The sequence below is a fragment of the Stegostoma tigrinum genome, chromosome 17, assembly GCF_030684315.1.
Source record: "Stegostoma tigrinum isolate sSteTig4 chromosome 17, sSteTig4.hap1, whole genome shotgun sequence".
In the NCBI taxonomy this organism is placed as follows: domain Eukaryota; kingdom Metazoa; phylum Chordata; class Chondrichthyes; order Orectolobiformes; family Stegostomatidae; genus Stegostoma; species Stegostoma tigrinum.
In genome coordinates this window covers 60547026-60568972 of record NC_081370.1, presented here as the reverse complement: position 1 = coordinate 60568972, position 21947 = coordinate 60547026, and the positions used below count along the sequence as shown (strand labels likewise).

At 43.2% G+C, this 21947-nt stretch overlaps 2 protein-coding genes across 5 annotated transcripts in view; both read right to left on the bottom strand.

The window, feature by feature from the left end:
• The window catches only part of tpcn2 (two pore segment channel 2), a 57782-nt gene extending 52185 nt beyond the window's left edge, over nucleotides 1–5597 (bottom strand). Inside the window, exons 1-2 of the mRNA XM_059652198.1 lie at nucleotides 5390–5597; nucleotides 3306–3355 (exon numbers count right to left, since the gene is read on the bottom strand). Coding sequence (XP_059508181.1) covers nucleotides 3306–3355; nucleotides 5390–5507 — 168 coding nt within the window. The 5' untranslated portion in view covers nucleotides 5508–5597. The remainder of the gene's footprint in view (nucleotides 1–3305; nucleotides 3356–5389) is intronic.
• An 8097-nt stretch (nucleotides 5598–13694) lies between these two features.
• nadsyn1 (NAD synthetase 1) overlaps nucleotides 13695–21947 on the bottom strand; it is an 81046-nt gene continuing 72793 nt past the window's right edge. For all 4 annotated transcript variants that reach the window (XM_048546063.2, XM_048546062.2, XM_059652197.1 and 1 more), the window contains 5 exons: nucleotides 21290–21421; nucleotides 20971–21040; nucleotides 19239–19367; nucleotides 17857–18033; nucleotides 13695–15335 (listed from right to left, as the gene is read on the bottom strand). In XM_048546063.2, the coding sequence (XP_048402020.1) occupies nucleotides 15273–15335; nucleotides 17857–18033; nucleotides 19239–19367; nucleotides 20971–21040; nucleotides 21290–21421 (571 nt within the window). In that variant the 3' untranslated portion in view covers nucleotides 13695–15272. The remainder of the gene's footprint in view (nucleotides 15336–17856; nucleotides 18034–19238; nucleotides 19368–20970; nucleotides 21041–21289; nucleotides 21422–21947) is intronic.

Genomic DNA, 21947 nt, shown 5'->3' with positions numbered 1-21947 from the left:
CTGGCAACGTGTTCCAGGCACCCACCACCCTCTGTAAAGAACTTTCCACGCATACCTCCCATAAATTTTCCTCCTCTCACTTTGAATTCATGACCCCTAGTAATTGAGTCCACCACTCTGGGGGGAAGCTTCTTGCTATCCACCTTGTCTATACCCCTCATGATTCTGTAGACCTCAAATCTGGTTCCCCCCTCAATCTCAGTCTTTCTAATGTAAAGAAATCCTAATCTACTCAACCTTTCTTCATAGCTAGCACCCTCCATACCAGACAACATCCTGGTGAACCTCCTCTGCACCCTCTCCAAAGCATCCACCTCCTTTTGTTAATGTGGCAACCAGAACTGCACACAGTACTCCAAATGTGGCCAAACCAAAGTCCTATACAGCTGCAACATGACCTGCCAACTCTTGTACTCAATACCCCACCCAATGAAGGAAAGCATGCCATATGCCTTCTTGACCACCCTATTGACCTGCGTTGTCACCTTCAGGGAACAATGGACCTGAACACCCAGATCTCAATTTTCCCCAGGACTTCTCCATTTACTGCATAGTTCGCTCTCAAATTCGATCTTCCAAAATGCGTCACCTCACATTTGCCTGGATTGAACTCCATCTGCCATTTCTCCATCCAACTCTCCAATCTAAATTCTGCTGTAATCTGACAGTCCCCTTCATGATCTGCTACTCCAATCTTGTCATCAGCAAACTTGCTAATCAGACCACCTACACCTTCCTCCAAATCACTTACGTATCTCACAAACAGTGGTCCCAGCAGATCCCTGCAGAACACCACTGGTCACAGGTCTCCAATTAGAGAAGCCCCCTTCCACAACTACTGTCTCCTGTTGTCTAGCCAGTTTTTTAATCCATCTAGCTAGCATACCCTGGGCCCCATGAGACTTCACTTTCTCCATCAGCCAGCCATGGGGAACCTTAAGCACCTTACTGAAGTCTATGTATGACATCTACAGCCTTTCCCTCAATCAATTTTGCCATGTCCTCAAAGAATCCTATTAATTTGGTAAGACATTACCTTCCCTCCACAAAACCATGCTGTTTATAGGATTGATAATCATCTAGCAAGCAACAATTTGATTGTAGATAGTCAACATGGATTCGTCAAGGGCAGGTCGTGTCTCACAAACCTGAGTTTTTGGAGATGACCAAGCATGTGGATGAGGGTAGGGCAGTTGACAGGGTGTACATGCACTTCAGTAAAGCCTTGGATAAGGTTCCACATGGTAGGCTTTCGGAGAAAATGCAGTGGCACAGGATTGAGGGAGATTTAGCAGTTTGGATTAGAAACTGGCTTTCTGTAAGAAGGCAACGAGCGGTGGTTGATGGAAAATATTCAGCCTAGAGTCCGGTTACTAGTGGTCTGCCACAAGGATCTGTTTTGGGACCACTGCTGTTTGTCATTTTTATAAATGACTTGATGCAGGCATAGGTGGATGGGTTAGTAAGTTTGCAGATGACACTAAAGTCATTAGAGTGGTGGACAGTGTGGAAGAATGTTGCAGGGAGACTTGGATAAACTACGGAATTGGGCTGAAAGCTGGCAAATGGAGTTCAATGCAGATAAATGTGAGGTGATTCACTGTGGGAAGAATAATAGGAAGGCAGAATACTGGGTCACTGAAAAGATTCTTGGTAGTGTGGATGTGCAGAGGGATCTTGGTGAGCATGTAGATAGACCCCTGAAAGTTGCCACCCAGGTTGATAGTGCTGTTAAGCCGCCTTATGGTGTGTTAGGTTTTATTGGTAGAGGGATTGAGTTCTGGAGCCATGATGTCATGCTGCAACTGTACAAAATACTAGTGTGGCCTCAGTTGGCATATGGCAACCAGAACTGTGTGCACCATTACAGGAAGATGTGGAAGCATTGGCAAAGATGCAGAGGAGATTTACCAGGATGTTGCCTGGTCTGGAGCGAAGGTCTTATGAGGAAAGGCTGAGGGACTTGAGGCTGTTCTCAGTGGAGAGAAGGCAGCTAAGAGGGGATTTAACAGACACAAGATGATCAGAGGATTAGATAGGGTGGACAGTGAGAGTCTTTTTCCTAGGAAAATGATGTCAGCTTGTCAGAGGGGGCATAGCTGCAAATTAAGGGGTGATAGATTTAAGACAGATGTCAGAGGCAGGTTCTTTACTCAGTGGTAAGGGTGTGGAATGCCCTGACTGCCAATGTAGTTAACTCAACCACACTAGAGGTATTTAAACAGTCCTTGGATAAGCATATGGATGATGGGATAGTGTTGGAGGATGGGCGTAGATTAGTTCACAGGTTGGCGTAACATCGATGTTCTATGTTCTACCACTGATAAGCCCATTTTCTTCCAAATGGGAATAGATCCTATCCCTCAGTATCTTCTCCAGCAGCTTCCCTGCCACTGACATCAGGCTCACCGGTCGATAATTACCTGGATTATCCTTGCTACCCTTCATAAACAAGGGGACAATATGAGCAATTCTCTAGTCCTCCAGGACCTCACCCATGTTTAAGGATGCTGCAAAGATATCTGTTAAGGCCCCAGCTATTTCCTGTCTCACTCCCCTCAATAACCTGGGATAGATCCCATCTGGGCCTGGGGACTTGTCCACCTTAATGCCTTTTAGGATACCCAACACTTTCCTCCCTCATGCTGACTTGACCTAGAGTAATCAGTGCTATGTGCAGATTTTATTACCTCCATAGTTTTATGGAAAAAAATAACCTGAATAAGCAGTAATATATTTGAGTGACTATTTGTCATCATTTTATATACCCCGTTTACACAGATTGAAAACCTGCAAAGGGATAATGGTTATATTACAGAAATATAAATTTATAAATCCAGTGTTTGCCGATTTTGGCAAAGATGCAAACAAACATTTAGAAACAATCAGAAGGCCCACTGCCTCTGAATTAATATCCAAATATCAAAGTGACAAAGCCCTCAAGGTGCAGCACAAAGATTAACTTTAAAAATTAAGGCAACGACAACAATAATCTCTAGTGAGCACTGGAGAGATTAGTGGGCAAAGTGTGGTATCTATTTAAACTGAACAATCATTTAGGGTTCACCCAATCACCTCAAACATGGCAGGAAGATAAATGCAATAGTTAACTGAAGGTATACATTGCTCATTACAAGTCAGTCATACAATTGTCTGATATAAACAAGTTTGTCACATGCCAAATCCAAACTGGTATTGAAATTTTCATAAAGCAACAGAACTGATTTTATTTGAAACAGCTTAATTTACAGAGTGAAAACATGGAAAACCTCATTTCTAAAATAAAGTGAGTGATGAGGACAGACCTGTATTGCATCTTCAATAAACACAGCAGCTTGCTGTACATATAGGTCATCTGTCAATTTAAAATAAAAAAATTGCTGTCTTTCAGGCTATGAAAAGCAAATCAATTCAGTTACCATACATAAGCTAACGAGTACTACATTTTACTAGTGAAAGTCAGTCTTTCTACAGGTCACATGAATCTGGTACAATAAGCACTGGGCTTTAAAAATTTTAAAACGATCTGCATTCAGCTGCAAAAATAATGTTACCAAATCAGGAACAAAATGACATTCTTACATTTGGAGGAACTACCAGCTCAAAATAGACATTTCCCCAAAATACCTATGCTTCATAAGCAATTTAACAGCTCAAACTAAAAAAAAATTACTCTTTTTGAAACAAGACTAAATTCCAGGTCTGTGGAAAAAGGCTGGGCATGGAATTCAATTTGAAATGTCAAAGAGATGGTACAAACATGATGGGCCAAGTGGGACTTGTTTTGCACCAAAGCATTCTGTGAGGAAAGCTTCTTGGAGCTCAAACCTTCTGCTCCAGTCTGCCCATAATCCAATATCCAGGAATTACTTCCACTGACTTCCAAAACCTGACAGTTGTGTCAGAGAATTAATATTTCCTCACATCTATCACATTCATTGGTCAGAGTGTCGATTATAGGAGGAGGTCAGATGTCATGTTGCGGCTGTACAGGACATTAGTAAGACCACTTTTGGAGGACTGCTTACAGTTTTGGTCACTCTGCTAGAGGAAGAATGTTCTTAACTGAAAAGGGTGCAGAACAGATTTACAAGGATGTTACTAGGACTGTAGGGTTTCAGTTATAAAGAGGCCAGAAAGGCTGGGACTTTTTATACACCCGGAGTGTCAGAAGTTGAGGGGTCACCTTAGAGGGTTGCAAGATCATGAAGAGCATAGGTAAGGTGGCTAGCTAACAGTCTTTTTCCTAGAAAGGAGAGTCCAAAATTAGAGGGCATAGGTTTAAGGTGAGGGGAAAGATGTGAAGAAACACAAGGGACAACTTTTTCCACACAGACCGTGATATGTGAAATGAACTGCCAGAGACAGGTATAGATACAGTTAAAAGACAGGTACATGAATAGGGCAGATTTAGAGAGCCATGAGCCAAATGCAAACAATTGGGACTAGCTTAGTTTGGTAAACCTGGTTGGCATGGACAAGTTGGACCAAAGGGTTGGCTTCCTTATGAAGGTGACACAAAGCACGGATGACTGCCAAGACAATTAAAAAATATACAATTTCTGGAATTCAAGTTAAAATGTTCATTTAGTAAACATTATTCTTCTCTGGACAACCAAGAATCAATTACATTACCATCACAAACAACAAGCAAAATATTCAAAAATAAAGAGACATTTAAGCTGTGCAGGATTGCAAAACAGCTACAAAGTCAACATTTTTTGATTGTTTCCATCTTGACATTATGATGATTATCAAACAAAGTACTGTGGATGGTCAAAATCTTAAATATAAAATAGAAGTGCTGGAGACACTCAGCACATCAGGATAATCAGTGGATAGAGGAAACAGTTAATGCTTCAAGTCTGAAATGACTCAGAATATTAACCCTGTCCCCCCTCTGCACTTTCTGCTCATACTGTAAGCAAACAACACCATTCCCACTCAACCACTAACATCCACCCCACCATACACCCTATACCTCCATCCCTCCCTCAAACAGCAAACCCCCCTCAACAGTATCCCCTCCACACACTCTATACCCCCTCCCTCAAACCACAACCCCCTCAACAGTATCCCCCCCCACATCCCAACCCCACCACACACCCTATAACCCCCTCCCTCAAACCACAACCCCCTCAACCCACACCCCCTCACACCCCCACCCCATACCCTCCGCCCTCGAAAGGCAACCCCCCCCCCAACAGCAACCCCCACCCCCACCCCACACTACACTACCACCACCGCTACCTCCTCTCCCTCACACCGCACATCACCGCACCACCCCCCCGCCCCCCGCCACCATAACACCGCACCCGCCGGAACACACCGTCCCCCACCCCCACCCCCTCGGTACGCCCCTCACACCGGGAGCCACCCCCGGGGTTACCGATCGGGCTGCCGCTGCCGCTGTAATTCCGGCGGCCGCCGCCGCTGCTGGAGCTGCTGGTGCTCGGTGCCCCGGAGGACTCGGAGCGGCGGCTCCCAAGGAGTGGCTCGGTCTCCATGGCTGAGGAGAGGAAGCACGGAGCAGGAGCTCAGTTCCACAACACCGACTCCGAAAGAAACTTCGCCCGTTCCTCGCCCGCTGCTTTTAAGCGCACGGTCCCGCTGCCACTGCGCAGGTGCGCCGACCTCGGAGCATGCCGGGTGATGTAGTTTTCTCCTCGGGGCCACTTTCACTCTGCTGGGCGAGGGTCGACACGGCCGGACTACAACTCCCAGCAGTCTTTACGAACCCTTCCTCACCTGCACCCCCAGTGGCTGCTCCTGGGAACTGCTCACCTGGCCCCAGGTAAATTGCAGGTAATCTCCAGCCCAGGAGCAATGGACAGATCAAAAGCTGACCTTTCGGGCCGAGACCCTTCATCAGAGAGGGGGATGGGGTGAGGGTTCTGGAATAAATAGGGAGAGAGGGGGAGGCGGACTGAAGATGGAGAGAAAAGAAGATAGGTGGAGAGAGTATAGGTGGGGAGGTAGGGAGGGGATAGGTCAGTCCAGGGAAGACGGACAGGTCAAGGAGGTGGGATGAGGTTAGTAGGTAGGAAATGGAGGTGCGGCTTGGGGTGGGAGGAAGGGATGGGTGAGAGGAAGAACAGGTTAGGGAGGCAGAGACAAGGTTGGACTGGTTTTGGGATGCAGTGGGTGGAGGGGAAGAGCTGGGCTGGTTGTGTGGTGCAGTGGGGGGAGGGGACGATGAACCCGGAGTGTTAGCTGGTTTCTCTGCAGAGATGCTACCAGACCTGCGGAGTTTCTCCAACAATTTCTGTTTTTATTTCTGATTTCCAGCACCCGCAGCTCTAGGGTCTTATGTTTAATCTTCTTTCAGATTTTCAGACCTTTTGAAATTTTTACAGTTTTGCTGTGGTTTTCGCAACGGTTTGTGGAGCTTATTGTAAAGACATGTGAATTTAAAACCTTCATCGGTCAAGGAATTTGTTGTATTCTGAAAGATTTGGCACCGCACGATAGAAAGTAAACTGCAGATATTGGAAAACTAAGATCACAATGGAGTATCTGAACTGCACGCGGCAGCCTTTGTAGAGGCGAATCCAGGTCGAATCGGTGGATCGAAAATTGATCTAAACTGAAGTAAACCGCACATGTTTTCGTTACACTTGGTAATTGTGAATTTCTAGTACCTCCATATCATGGCTTTTTAACTGTCATTGACGATGGTGAATTTGTGTAACATATCTTTCGGTAACGGGTCTCCGCAATCAATAAAGTAGCTCAAAACGTAATTGATGATTTGTTACAGAGATGAATGGGACAGGAACGTGCAGACAGGGACGTTCCCATTGTCAGCAATGAGATATGTCACAAAGTCAATGTTGGTTAAGAGCGGACTGTTGACTTAAGTTAGAGGTCCCATTAGTGATGACAAGGATCGGAAATGTAGATTTTTGATTTAACATGTGGTTCAAAAGATATCACCTTCGACAGGGAACCGTCCTCTCATGGAGAAACCACAATCCTGACAGAAGAAAACGAGGAGGAACAGTTGCTCAATGTTGAGAGGATCAACACATCAAAATACTTGTATCGGATGCAAAGTGTTTTAAGATATCTCGCTAGCTGAGAAAGGAGAGTCGAAAAGAATCCAAAAATATTGTAGCGTCGTAAGTTCGAATTTTTATGTAAGAGCGGCAGTGCGTTTATTGAGATTTGAGCTAATTTGAGCGAGCAAACCAACACAACTTTGCGAAGTATCCGCCATCTGAGGGGTTCCGTATAATTTGCGTTGCGAAGATGAAATGAGTGAATCCAAATGTGGATATTGACCTGTGATAATGGAAACTGCAGATGCTGGAGAATCCAAGGTAACAAAGTGTGGAGCTGGATGACCTGTGATGACAGGATATTGACCTGTCGCTTCATCAGTTTGTTAAATTGGATACCCAGTCACACTGCTGGTGTGAGAATACATCCAGAATTGCTGCATCTCATTCCAAACATTTAAACAGTTCCCTTTTTTTGGATGAATGTGCATTTTTTTTAAAAAAACTAATCTGCCTAGCTCCCCCCTTACGGTGCATTGCAGAAGTAATGTGTCGTGCGCCTAAATTTAGTGACTCACACTAATGGGGTAAAAATAAATATCGAACAAAAATAGGAACTAAGTGTAACATCAACCTGCTGTCAGCTAAGCCAATGTGAAAACGCGTAACTTGTATGTAATTATGGAAAGAGAAGATACTGTTAATTAAACCCTGCCATATTATATTCTGTCGGACAAGCAATCGTTTCAAAGAGAGGAAGTAAGTGAAAATTAGACAAGTCGTTCCAGGTTATTCTGGCAGACATCCTTCTCTTACAGCCAATTCAAAAACAACATGAATTGCATTGCAACACGTCAGCACAGAGATTGTTACGATAGGGTAAAAATAGAAAATGTTAACTTCTTCCTCAAAAATACTACTGATTTTTATGGATACATTTTACAGGTATTTCTTTATGAATCTTATAAAAATGTTGTATTTCTTTTCTTTATTAGCTTACAACTAGAAAACAGATTGCTTGGTGTGACGTCTCAAAGTGAAATCTTTCTTCCACTTCTCCCTTTTACAGCAAACAATGTTTCAAATATTTTCTTACTCAGGGAGAGAAGTCAGTAGAACAGCCCTTTTCAAATTAGGAAAATTTCACAAGCCACACTTAATTGATTAAAAGAAACTTAACTATTTGTATGTTTTCAGTATCCTAACACTACCCATTCACCATGGATTAGATATGTTCTAATCACTCTGTTCAGACACACTCTGTGGCACAGATAGGACTTGGAACTGGGCCTCCTGGCACACAGGTAGGAACACTATCAGTGCATCACAAGAGCCCTGGCCATGGGTTAGCCTATTTTCATATCAACCTGTGGAATTGGTAGGTCTTGAACCTGGACTTCTTAGCCCCAAGATAGGGACACTACCATTGCACCACAAGAGCCCTAGCCATAGGTTAAAACAACATTGATTCAATGCTCCAGAGGCAGCCACGCACTTCAAAGCAACTTTTACATATGACCACTGAAATGGCCTTTGTCTGCAAAGTGCCAAGCTGGATGAACACAGCAGGCCAAGCAGCATTCAAGAGCACAAAAGCTGACATTTCGGGCCTAGACCCTTCATCAGAGAGGGGGATGGGGAGAGGGTTCTGAAATAAATAGGGAGAGAGGGGGAGGCGGACCGAAGATGGATAGAGGAGAAGATAGGGAGAGAGGAGTGTTTCGGTGGGGAGGTGGGGAGGGGATAGGTCAGTCCGGGGAGGACGGACAGGTCAAGGAGGTGGGATGAGGTTAGTAGGTAGGAAATGGAGGTGCAACTTGAGGTGGGAGGAAGAGATAGGTGAGAGGAAGAACAGGCTAGGGAGGCGGGGATGAGCTGGGCTGGTTTTGGGATGCAGTGGGGCGAGGGGACGAGCTGGGCTGGTTTTGGCCCTGCAAAACATCCATCCCCTATTCCCAATTCCTTCGCCTCCGCCGCATCTGCTCCCAGGATGAGGCATTCCACTCCCGCACATCCCAGATGGCCGCGTTCTTCAAGGACCGCAACTTTTTCCCCGCAGTGGTCAAGAACGCCCTTGACCGTGTCTCCCACATTTCCTGCAACACATCCCTCACACCCCACCCCCGCCATAACCGCCCTAAGAGAATCCCCCTTGTCCTCACATACCACCCCACCAACCTCCGGACACCACGCATCATCCTCCGACACTTTTGCCATCTACAATCCAACCCCACCACCCAAGACATTTTTCCATCCCCGCCCTTTTCTGCCTTCTGGAGAGACCACTCTCTCCGTGACTCCCTTGTCCACTCCACACCACCACACCCGGCACCTTCCCCTGCAACCGCAGGAAGTGCTACACTTGCCCCCGCACCTCCTCCCCCACCCCCATCCCAGGCCCCAAGATGACTTTCCATATTAAGCAGAGGTTCACCTGCACATCTGCCAATGTAGTATACTGTATCCACTGTACCCATTGTGGCTTCCTCTACATTGGGGAAACCAAGTGGAGGCTTGGGGACCGCTTTGCAGAACGCCTCCACTCGGTTCGCAATAAACAACTGCACCTCCCCATCACAAACCATTTTAACTCCCCCTCCCATTCCTCAGACAACATGTCCCTCATGGGCCTCCTGCACTGCCACAATGATGCCACCTGTAGGTTGCAGGAACAGCAAGTCATATTCCGCTTGGGAACCCTGCAGCCCAATGGTATCAATGTGGACTTCACAAGCTTCAAAATCTCCCCCTCCACCACTGCATCCCAAAACGAGCCCAGCTCGTTCCCTACCCCCACTGCATCCCAAAACCAGCCCAGCTCGTCCCAGCCTCCCTAACCTGTTCTTCCTCTCACCTATCCCCTCCTCCCACCTCAAGCCGCACCTCTATTTCCTACGTACTAACCTCATCCCGCCCCCTTGTCCCTTCCGTCCTCCCTGGATTGACCTATCCCCTCCCCACCTCCCCACCTCCCCATCGAAACACTCCTTTCCCCCTTCTCCTCCATCCATCTTCGTTCCGCCTCCCCCTCTCTCCCTATTTATTTCAGAACCGTCTCCCTGTCCCCCTCTCTGATGAAGGGTCTAGGCCCGAAACGTCAGCTTTTGTGCTCCTGAGATGCTGCTTGACTTGCTGTGTTCATCCAGCTTCACACTTTGTTGTCTTGGATTCTCCAGCATCTGCAGTTCCCATTATCTCTGGCCTTTGCCTGCAATTGCCCTGTCTTTTGTGCATGACTAACAGACTGTTATCCAAGATATTGATAAATAGGGTGAATAATTGAAGTCAAATTCCCTGGAAAACCACAAGCCATCACTTCCATCCGTATCATTGCATCATATGTCCCAACTATTTGCTTTCAGCAGACTAATGATTCTCTTGTGCAGGTCAATAACTTGCCTCCAATTGCATGAGCTTATAGCTGACTGTTCTGGGTTGGAGACAACGCCAGGGAATTCCAGAAATCTGCATCTGTCTGCCACCTTCATCACTATCGCAAAAAGAATCAGTTTGATTGGTTGGAAAATTGGAGCAAATCTGGTTGTATTCTCTCACTGGAAGCGTGAATGGGTATCCAATTTAACAAACTGATGAAATGGCAGGACAACATCCAGAGTTGGATTCACCCATTGCACCGTCAAAACTCCACTTGGTTCTCGCCAATTATAAAGTACCCCTCAGATGGCATTCCACCAGGAAATGGAGCTTCTAAATTCTGCATTTAAACAAAATCACCATTTCAGCTTCCCACCTAACTGACTGTAAACAGAGAGCAGCTAAGGCCTTAGTCAGCTCGCCTTTTATATATAATTCTCAAGTGAAATATTGCAATCAACTTTCACACTCTTCTGTTTTGCAAAAACAGAACATGGGGCACAAACATTTTCCTATTTACTGATATTTTAAATCAGCCGCTCAGTGATATTTTGGTGCACCTCTGGAACAGGTGGGACTGTTTGAACCTGAATCTTCTGACCCAGAGATAGGGATACTACCACTGCATTGTAAGAACCCATTTTCCTATCTGTAGATTTTTTTCCCCTGAAGAACCTGTTCAGATATATTATTACACACATCTAGAGCAGGTAGGACTTGAACCTGGGATTTCTGGCCCAAAGATAAGGACATTATCACTGCACCACAAGATCCCTTATTTTTCTATTTGTATGAATGATTAAATTATACAGCACACATGAAGGCCATTTGTGTCATTATGCCTGTGCTAGCTCATTGAGGTAATTTTCTAACAGGGTGCAATGAATTTCTGCCACAACTCAATGGGGCTGGAAATCAAGTCTACTGTTCTCAGCACTAATGTGAAACTTTGATTAAATCTCCAAATTGTCCAACTTTACCTCATTGTCAGGTTACAAGAAAGTACACATCAGATTTTACCATCAAGAAGACAACAATGACCACAAAAAAACTTGAATTGCTAAATTATAGCTGTCTATATCTTAAACTCTGCCCCTTTTCAAAACTCTCATACACATACAAACAGACAGTCAGCGACAATACATGACATTGATATTGCGGGGTCGGAAAGCCCAAGATTGTTGGAGGAACTGTTCTGACGTCAGTCCCGACTGCGGGTATTCATTAGTTGTTTTTCTTCAATTTCCTTTGAGGAGAATGCCTCGGTTTCGACGAACTGTCAATTTTTCATTCCCCTGTTGAAGATTCAGCCTTTCAATGTCTTAGAAAGTAGCTTCTCCCTTTTCCTTCCAAGAAAGGAATGTGCAGAGACAGTATCTGTTGCTCATGATTTTCTTTTATTTCCTTCTGTCCCTTCCCTTCCTCTCAGAAAAAGTGGGGATAGACAAAGATTTTGAGGAAGGGTCACCAGACATGAAACATTAACTTTGATTTTTTTCTTCACAAATGCTGCCAGACCTGCCGAGCTTTTCCAGAAAATTCTGTTTGTGTTCTTGATCTACAGCATCTGCAGTTGTTCTGGTTTTTATTTAGACAAAGATTCAGGTGATTTCTCTTTTGTAACTGGGTGTTTCTGCTGCATTGTCCAAATACAAAGCTATAGCTGTTTGCCCAGGAACTAATCAAGGAGATAGCAAGGTGTGGAGCTGGATGAACACAGCAGGCCAAGCAGCATCAGAGGAGCAGGAAAGCTGACGTTTCGGGCCTAGACCCTTCTTCAGAAAAAGGAGACCAATCAAGGAGATGTTGTTTTGCTGAACACTCTGGAACAATAGACAGAGCACACAATCAAGGGAAGTCTGAATAACAGTAATGGGGGCTCATGTGATGTAGTGGTAGTTTCCCTAGCTCTGGACCAAGAGGTTTGGGTTCAAGTCCCATCTGCTCCAGGAATGCGTAATGAATAGCTGAATAGGTTGATTAAAAAATCAAGGTGGATACAGGTTCTAAAGGCTCTTGTGGCACAGTTATAGTGACCCCTACCTCTGAGCTAGGAGTACTTGGCTCAATTTCCAACTGCTGTAGAGGTGTCATGACATGCCTGAACAGATTGATGAAAACTATCTGGATAGAAGTGATAAGTCCAGGTTTTCAGCATTTACGTTTCTTCTCCACTTTTTATTCAGTTAAATTTTGTCATCAGGCTGGATGACAGGAGTGGGGGAAATACCAAGCCATGAAGTTGCAGATGATGGTTGAATTTAATTCAGCTAATTTTCTACAACAGTTCCTGGAAGCCCAGTTCTGAACTGCTGGATCTCTTCTGAATATATTCCTTGTATCACAGTGCTAATGCCACATGATACAGCAGAGGGCTAGAGACCATAAGATATGGGAACAGAAGAAAGCTGCCTGGCCCCTTCAAAGCAATCTTGGTTGATGTGATACTCCTCACATCCAGTTTCTTGCATTTTCCCTGTAACCCTTAACGACTGATAAAGAATGTTTCTCATAAGGTCTCTGTCCCAACACCACTCTGTGACAAGGAATTGCAAAGACTTAAACTCTCTAAAGAAGAAATTCCTCCTCATCTCAGTCTTAAGTTGGTGCCCCTTTATTCTGAGACTATGGCATCTGGTCCAAGTCTCTCATGGTGGGGAAACATCCTCTCAGCATATACCCTCAGCAAGCCCATTAAGAATCATATGTTTTAAGAAGAATATCTCTCATTCTTCTGAACTCCAAGGAGTAGAGTCCCAAGGTGTTTAGCCTTTGTTCAGAGTACCCTTAGTGTAAGCATGGGACATACTTCCACAAGGTCACTCCTATTAATACAGATGTCCCTGTGATAGTCACACAGTTCAGAATGAGTTCAAGCTGACTAACCCATCAAGCTGATTCACTCAGCTTCTGCTGCAAGCCCAGTCTAATAACTGTCATTCAAGACTTGGCCAGTTTAGTCAGTTAGTCGGTGTCGAGATAACCCAAGTGCCTTTGATGATGGACACAAGTCCAGCACCCAAAGCACATACTATGCTCTTATCAACTTCAGTGCTTTTTGAAAGTTTTGTTCAACATGGGGATGAACACCAGCTCATTACTCAAGAGATAAATTGGTGACAGCCAGCAGCTTTGGGTTTCATGGACTCTCCATTTAATGTTGATAGCCAGTAACATTACACCCACATTAATATGTTGTTTCCACCCCTTCCTCCAATGCTAATTGTGCAAGAGCCCTTTTAAAATTCTATAAAATAATTGTGAATGGTCGCAAAGGCAATACAGATCTTGAAATCTCATAATAATGAGACTGATAACTTTAAAAGCAACATAATTCTATTTTATAATTTAGTTACATACAATGCTATGAAGAGTATGCGGGAACAATTAATCTTACACAAGGTTGATAATATCACACTTGGTTTACATTTTTACAGTTTTCAGATTTAGCCTCAGACAGCTGAAACCAGATATATTCACACAGTGGTTGAATAGCTGTGAAGGTCTTTTGTTGAATCTTCCATCCATAAATTTGCATTCCACAGTAAAACCATTGGCCATACTTCAGATTAAATATCCAACTGATAATCATTTCATAACCTTCATAAAGGCCAAATTTCTTTGTAATTACATGCTACCATTCCACCATGAAAACTGTTGTGAACCTGAAATCTCCTTCTGTAATTGCTGATAGTAATGACGATGAAATTCCCTACTAAAACATCTTCACTTAACCATCTCTCTCCTTCTATTCTTGTTTAGTAACATAGTTTTTAAATCATTTGTTTACCTATTCCGTCGTCTCCTTCCTTAGCATGGTCTCACGAGATGTTAAACAACAGTCACCTTGGCAGATTTTACTATGTTAAAGATGCTAGTTACATACAGTTATTGTTGTCGTGTGCTGCTTTGATCACCTTAGTTAGGAAGGTATATTAATTGCCACAGAGGGAGTGCCAAGATCATTCATCAGATTATACTGGGATTGTTTTATGAGGAAAGATTTGAATAAACAGGTAATGTATTCTCTAGTGGTTCTGAGAATGAGAGGTAGTTTCATTTAAACTTTTAATATTCTTATAGCACAACTAGGTGGAGAGATATTTCCCTTGGCTTGTGGCTTTCAGAAAATAGGATACAGTCTCAGGGTGAGGGATATCACAATCCCTACAGTGTGGAAAAAGGCCATTTGGTCCATCAAGTTTTCACCATCCCTCAAAAGAGCATCCCACCCTATCCCTGTAACCCCACATTTCCCATAGCTAACCCACCTAAGCTTGCACATCTATACACACTATGGGGCAATATTTCCACAGCCAATCCATCCTAACCTGCACATCTGTGGACTGGGAGAGGATACCCACACAGACACAAGGATAAAGTGCAAACTCTACATAGTCATCCAAAGATGGAATCAAACCCATGTCCCTGGTGCTGTGAGATAGCAGTGCTAACCACGGAGCCAATGTAATGCCCAACAGGCTATTTAAAATTGAGATGAGCAGGATTTTTTTCATTTAGCGGATGGTGAATTTTTAGAATGCTATACTCCAAAGGCCTTTGTAAGCTCCATCATTGAGACTGTTGAAGATTAAAATTAACAGGTTTCTGGAAGCTAATGATGCTAAAGGGATATGGAGATAGTGTGGGAAAGTGATATTGAGGTAGATGTCATGGTCCAGATTGGCAAGGCAGACTCAATGGGCTGAACAGCCTACCCCGTTCCAATGAGTTTGAACATAACTATTATTTCACGACAAAGGAAAGGATTTTCACCGGAACCATAATGCTTTATTGCCATACAGCTGCAATGAAGAGTCTGCAGTTTGATTCTATGGGAGCACACTGCCCTCTGTCCATTGTTGATAATTGTGCTCAATACTGAGGTAGTGTGATTCAGTCCAGCTCATCACAAACACCATCATTAGAACTTTCGTGACTGCTCTCGAGCTTTGAGACCTTGAAGAGGGGAGAAAGAAAATGAAACAATAATGAAGATCTTTCATAATTAAATCAATGCAAACACTTTAAACAGGCAAGGTTAAGATGTAGGATGCATAGTCCATATTGAAAGTGTTATATCCCTATTTACACGCTTGCTGCCACAGAAAGGCACCCAACATCAAAGACCCATCACACGCCAGTAATGACCTTCTATAGCCTCTTCCGTCAGGCAGAAGATACAGAAGCCTGAATAGACACACCAGCAGGTTCAGGAACAGCTTCTTCCTGGCCATTATCAGACTGATGAATGGACTCTCTAGCCTCAAATAATGAGAATCTTGCTAACACTGATCTCACGTAGCACACACCCTGTGCAGGGTAACCTGTATGTCTCTGTCGAAGTCTTTTTACAACCTCTGACCTTTACATCCTGGCTTACGAAGATCTGCCTGTATTGCTCGTAAACAAAGCTATTCACTGCACTCTGGTACACATGACAATAAATCAAATCAATCTAGAGAACTTTAAATAACAAGGAGACAATTTGCAAGGGTATGGGGAAGAAGTAGGAGATTACCTATAGTGCCAAATAACACAGTTTTAACAAGCGAGTGCACACACAATGGGCTAAATGGCCTCCTTCTGTGCCTTAACAGCTCTGAGAGTGTGAGGTTAGCTCACAGAACTGCACATTTGTTGTGACTGACAGCATTAGGGGAAATCAATGTAATTGATGCACTTTATTTTGGGAAATATCTAACAGTACATCAGTTAGATTCAGCCTCATACCACACAGATTTACATTATTTCTGTTATACCAGTGGTAAAAGTGGATGACACTTCAACAAATGGTTTGTGATGGGAAGGGTGTGTGTGTGTGTGTGTGTGTGTGTGTGTGTGGGGGGGGGGGGGGTGCGGAGTTGTTGGAATCAGTGTATTATGTACAATGGAAATGTGAAACAACATTTACAAAGACCAGTTACAAATATTCATGATCCAAGCCAAAATATGGGAGAAAATCTGTCTACATGTTTTATTTGGATCCAGCAACAGTGCAGTTAAACAATCTCAGAACAACTTTTTTTTAAATGTAGAGGTAACAATAATAAAGTATTTTAACTAGAGGTCAAAAGAAATCATCTAAGAGCACAGAAAGATCAGTGTGTCAATTTTACTTTCATTTTGCCTTGCTAAATCAATGCACTAGACTACACTACAGGTTCAATAGAACTCAACCTCAAATAGAAACGGGTGCTCATTGGCACTATGGGTCTAAGCTGCGGTTTCCGAAGGTAACGTACCCCCACTTCCTTAAGGCTAATTAGGGATGGGCAATAGATGGTAGCCAGCCACTAATACCCACATCCCATTTATGGATTTTTTTAAATTAGGTTGTTCACCAAGAAAGGTACCAGAACCAGCAATGATGGCCCAGATGAAAGAGGATGCTTTCAGCCTTGGGTTGAAGGTGGGGTTTGAAACAAGACAACCGAACTTCAAATTCATCCAACCACTGTGGGTCCCATTGGTCACATTACCAATCTCTCTCTCTCTCTCTCTCTCTCTCTCTCTCTCTCTCTCTCTCTCCCCCGCCCCGCAGCACCACCACACAGATAGGATCACGAATGCAACACAGGAAATCAGGGAATGAAAAGGACCAGGATCTCCATCTTAGCCAAGCTGTGGTTCTGCAATAGCAACATCCCAACACTTGAAAGAAAATGTCCCAGCCCATTATATCATCCAGCCTTGCCTATCTAATCAGTTAATTAATTTACTGAAGAAGGGTCTAGGCCCGCAACGTCAGCCTTCCTGCTCTTCTGATGCTGCTTGGCCTGCTGTGTTCATCCAGTTCGGCACCTTGTTATCTCTAATTGACAAATTATTTTGGTTTTGTTTTCACTCATGCTGCCAATGATTGTTATTCATCATGTTTCATTCCGTAACAACGTAAAGTTGAAAAATGTTGATGTACAAAGAGGCCATTCAGCCCACTGAATGGTAGAACCAGCTCAAGGAGATGACAGATGGTCTGTGACCCAACTCCTCATTTCATCTGTCAATATTTCTTACTTAACAAAAATCTCGCTCAAATTTAAAATTTATAATTCACATCGCAGCCAATGTCAGGGAGATGAAGGCCTAGTTATATTAATCACTGGACTAAGAGATCCAGGTAATGTTCTGGAGAGCAGGGTTTGAATCCTGCCATGGCAGATGGTGGAATGTCAATTCAATAACTATCTGGATTTATGAGTCTAATGTTGACCATGAATCCAACAATATCAATTGTTGGAAAAACCGTTTGGTTCACTAGGGAAGGAAACTACCATCCTCGGTTTAGCCTACATGTGACTCTCGACTCCACAGCAATGTGGCTGACTCCTCTGAACAATTAGCGATAGGCAATAAATACTGACCTAGCCAGCAACATCCTCATCCCATGAATCAATAAATAAAAAATAGTCCAAGCGCCAAACCAAATAAATTGCATTCTCCAACAGGCATCTCAAACCACTCGATCCCAAAGCCTTACCTGGTTATCAATACACTTGAACTGCCAAGACCAACTAGTGTTGTACAGGAATGGTCGAAGATCAAACCGATTGTCATCAGGACTATAATTTTCTGCATGGTACGCAGGAGTCAATGTTGTCATCTTGTGCCGATTAATTGAGTACATTCTGAAGAAATACTTCACTTTCTCAGCCACCTTGAGGCAAATTAGAAATGAAAACTCACTTCAAATGCATGATGTTCTCTTAAGTGCTCTTCCAAGTTTGAGTTTAGTTTAACAATTGTTTGAGGATTGACTCTATAGAAAAATCCAATTACATTTCTTGGATTGTTTTCTCTTGAGCAGCACAGGCTGAGGGGAGACTTGATAGAATTCTATAAAATTATAAGTTGCATAGATAGGGTTCACGATCAGAATCTTTTCTCCTCGAGTTGAAATGTCTAATACTAGGGGGCATGCATTTAAGGTTAAGGGAGGCAAGTTCAAAGGAAATGTGAGGGGCAAGTTTTTTTTAAACACAGAGATGGTTCGAGTCTGCCCGGGGTGGTGGTGGAGACAGATACAATAGGGGCATTTTTACGTATGAGCATGTACATGCAAGGAAGTGGAGGGATGTGCACCAACAGCAAGCAGAAGGAATTAGTTTCATTTGGCGACACGTTCAGCACACGGTGGGTGGAAGGACCGTTTCTTGTGCTGTATATTTCTATGTTCTATGCTCTACTTGGTCAGGTTCGGTTAAATCCTGTGCTGACTGAACAACTTTGGCCAAAAACAAAATAGATTTTAAGCTCAGTCACATAATAATAGTGGAAAGCTAACCAACTTAAGCAGAATCCTACATTTAAAGTTGCCAATCTAATTCTTAAAACAGGTACAGTCAAAGGCTTATCCAACAAAACTTCAACTGGACAGATTACAGACTGGAATTTCTCAACACAATTTTCCAATTCATTCGGGGACACGATACAGGATTTAACATCCAAGTCCAAATAACTAGCAACTTTTGTGTAAATATTGTCTGACTAATTCAGAAAATGATTCTGAAAGATAATTGCAACCAACTTCAAACATTCATTTTTTTGTAGACGAAATGTGTAAAACAGACAATATGGTCATAATACAAATTACCAAAGAAGATAAAATGTACCTTTCTCAAGAAAGGTCACTCAAAACACAAATTCTAGATTTTATCCACAGGTTCTACCAGACCTACCAAAATTGTTCAGCAATTTCTGCTTTGGTGTTTCAGATTTCCAGCATCCGCAGTTCTTTGGTTTATTAACACAAGTGTGTGTTTTGGTGGATACAGTACAGACTTCACCCAAATCATTTACTGACACATTCCCTGGCTACTTGTTATTTCAAATAAACATATTGCAAACCTACTATTATATTACCTGCCTTGGAGTACAGATGCTTTTCCACATGTAGAGCAATTTGCAGAACATACTGTAAGGGCCACACTTTGCAATCTTTCTTAGTTTCCCAAAGACAGACAGTTCTGTGTATGTCATTCCCATATCAGCCTGTACAGAAATGAATGTTACATTGAAGCATGCGTATAACATTGAAATGGAATCCAACTGGTTTTAGATTACTGTTGAAAAGATTCAGGTTGCCAAATCTTCCTGCACTCGTCAGGAATGGTGCAAGAATGCCAAATTTCGGACTGACACAACAATTTATTCTAGAGGAGTACACCCCTTTTTATCCCTTGCACAGTAGTTTACACTGTTGTGACTGTTTGAAATTAGTCCTGAAGAGTGAAAGATGAAAAGCTTCACCTACATGATAGTAATTGTCAAGTTATGCGCTGCTGAACAACTCTATAGTTGCACATTTAGGATAAGGCTGGCAACCGTAATGCGATGAATAAGACAATCTGATGCTCAGAACCTCAACAAGCAGATTCATTGCAGCCTTTGATTATTCAGTAACATTGCTTATTAACATAAAGCCAGAGGTATACAGACAAACATATATCAAGACAAACTGACAAAGCTGTGCAAGATAAATCATACAAGATCCTTGCTTTTCGACTAACACAGAGGAAACCAACAAAGAAATTATGCTAAATCTTTATCAAACTCTGGTTAGCCCCAGCTGGAATCTTACGTCGAATTCTTGGGCTCCACATTTTAGAGTACCCAGGCTGTGGAGCATGTGGAAATTCACCAGAATGCTATCAGGATCAAAACTTCAGTTATGTGAGATGGAAGAAAGAGACAGACAGAGGCAAAGAGAGGATATTTGATAGAGGGGTGCTAAATGACAAAGAACCTTGATAGAGTGAATAAGGGTAAACTGTTTCCAGTGGCACAGACGAGTTAAGTTTAAAGGAATCTGAAGTGCGAAATGAAAAAAAAACTCCACAGCAAGTATTGGAGATCTGCAATTAGCTACCGAGCAGGCTGATGGAAGCAGATACAATAGGGACTTCCTAAAGGAAATTGGGTACCTTTGTGAAGGGGTGACCATACAGGGCTACGGGGAACAGACAAATTCAGAGCAGGGTTAAATCTCTCAGCTCCTCGAGCCTGCTCCACCACTCAATAAAAATCACAGCTGATTGGATTATGTCACTTTCCTGACTATCACCTTTCAACTCCTCACATATAAGGAATCTATCCACCTCCACCTTAAAAATATTCAAAGTCTCTGCCTGCAGCAGTTTTTGAGAAAGTAAGAGTTCTAAACGCTCAGGACTCCCGAGGAAAAAAAAAATCCATCCTCATATCAGTCTTAAATGGGCGACCCTTACTTTGAAACAGCTGTAGATTCTCCCACAATAGGAACATCCCCCCAACCTCCACTCTGTTAAGACCCCTCAGGATCTTGTATGTTTCAATCGAGACAAAGGGAGTGAGACTCAACAGATAACTCATTACTACTTTTTTTCCTAATCTTTGAGGATACTTGACCAATGAGACTCATTCTAAAGGGCCAGCATGATGCAGTGGGGAAATGGCCCCTTTCTGTCATGGATCATTTTATGATACTGCACTTGCTGTGTTGCTCACACTCTCTCTCTGCGCGGAACAATAACATTTCATGTTGTTCCACTAAAGCCAAGGCAACAACAAATTACAAAACAAGTCAGAAGTTAGCCTTAGAATTAGTAATGAGTACCTCATCAGTTTGAGATGTCTGTCCCTCTGAAAGTGGCTCCAGCTCAGCCGTTGGTGGAGCAGACATGATGCTGCAACAGGACAACACAAGTGATACTTCAATATTAACATCAACAGCACAAGAAACAAAACATCTCTCACTTCACTTCCTCACCCCTGACACAGCCTTAATATATATTTCTGAAGAAGGGTCACTGGTCGTGAAATATTGACTCTGTTTTCTCTCCACAGAATCTGCCAGACCTGGTGAGTTTCGCGAGCTATTTCTGTTTTTGTTCCAAATGTAAACTTGAATTGAAACCCGTGCAACATTAACTTACCTTCTCAGCGCAGTGAGCTGGAAGTTTTCAATGCAGTACTGTATAAAGCTCCTTAAATCAATCTTACTGATGCCACCAATTGGGTTGATATCAGCGCTGGAGCAATCGTATTTGGTCAAGTATCCACGAAGGCTGAAAAAAAAAAAATTGGATTTCTCAGGTGAGGAAATTGGTCACCAAGACAAGTTCAAACTCAGGAAGACCTCTTTGCCAACTACAGGATCCTGCCCATCATCTAGTTTCTCCTCAACTGGGGAATGAGTGCCTTCAGCATTAATTTTTCTGGTTTCTATCCACATGTTCATTGACACTCAGCATGCACCAGATTTGTCGTCATGACTGCCCAGAGGCCGCTTTTCCTTGTCCAAATGCCAAGAGGAAATGCTTTTGTTACAGCAAGTGATCGGACATCGAAGATTTGTTGCAGGCATAGCTGAGGCAGCCATTGATTCGAGCCTCTTTGACATTCAAACCCACGACAACAGGTTTGCATTAACTGTATTATGAATCATCCCATTTGAGGGAGTTTCACTCCAAAACTGTACAACACTTCTCCAAGGCATCACTCAGCTACAGTTTTCTTGGGACTTGACCACAAAAACAACCTGTGTTGAAATAAACTGTCACTTTGCAATCCTTAGTCAACACAGGAAGATTC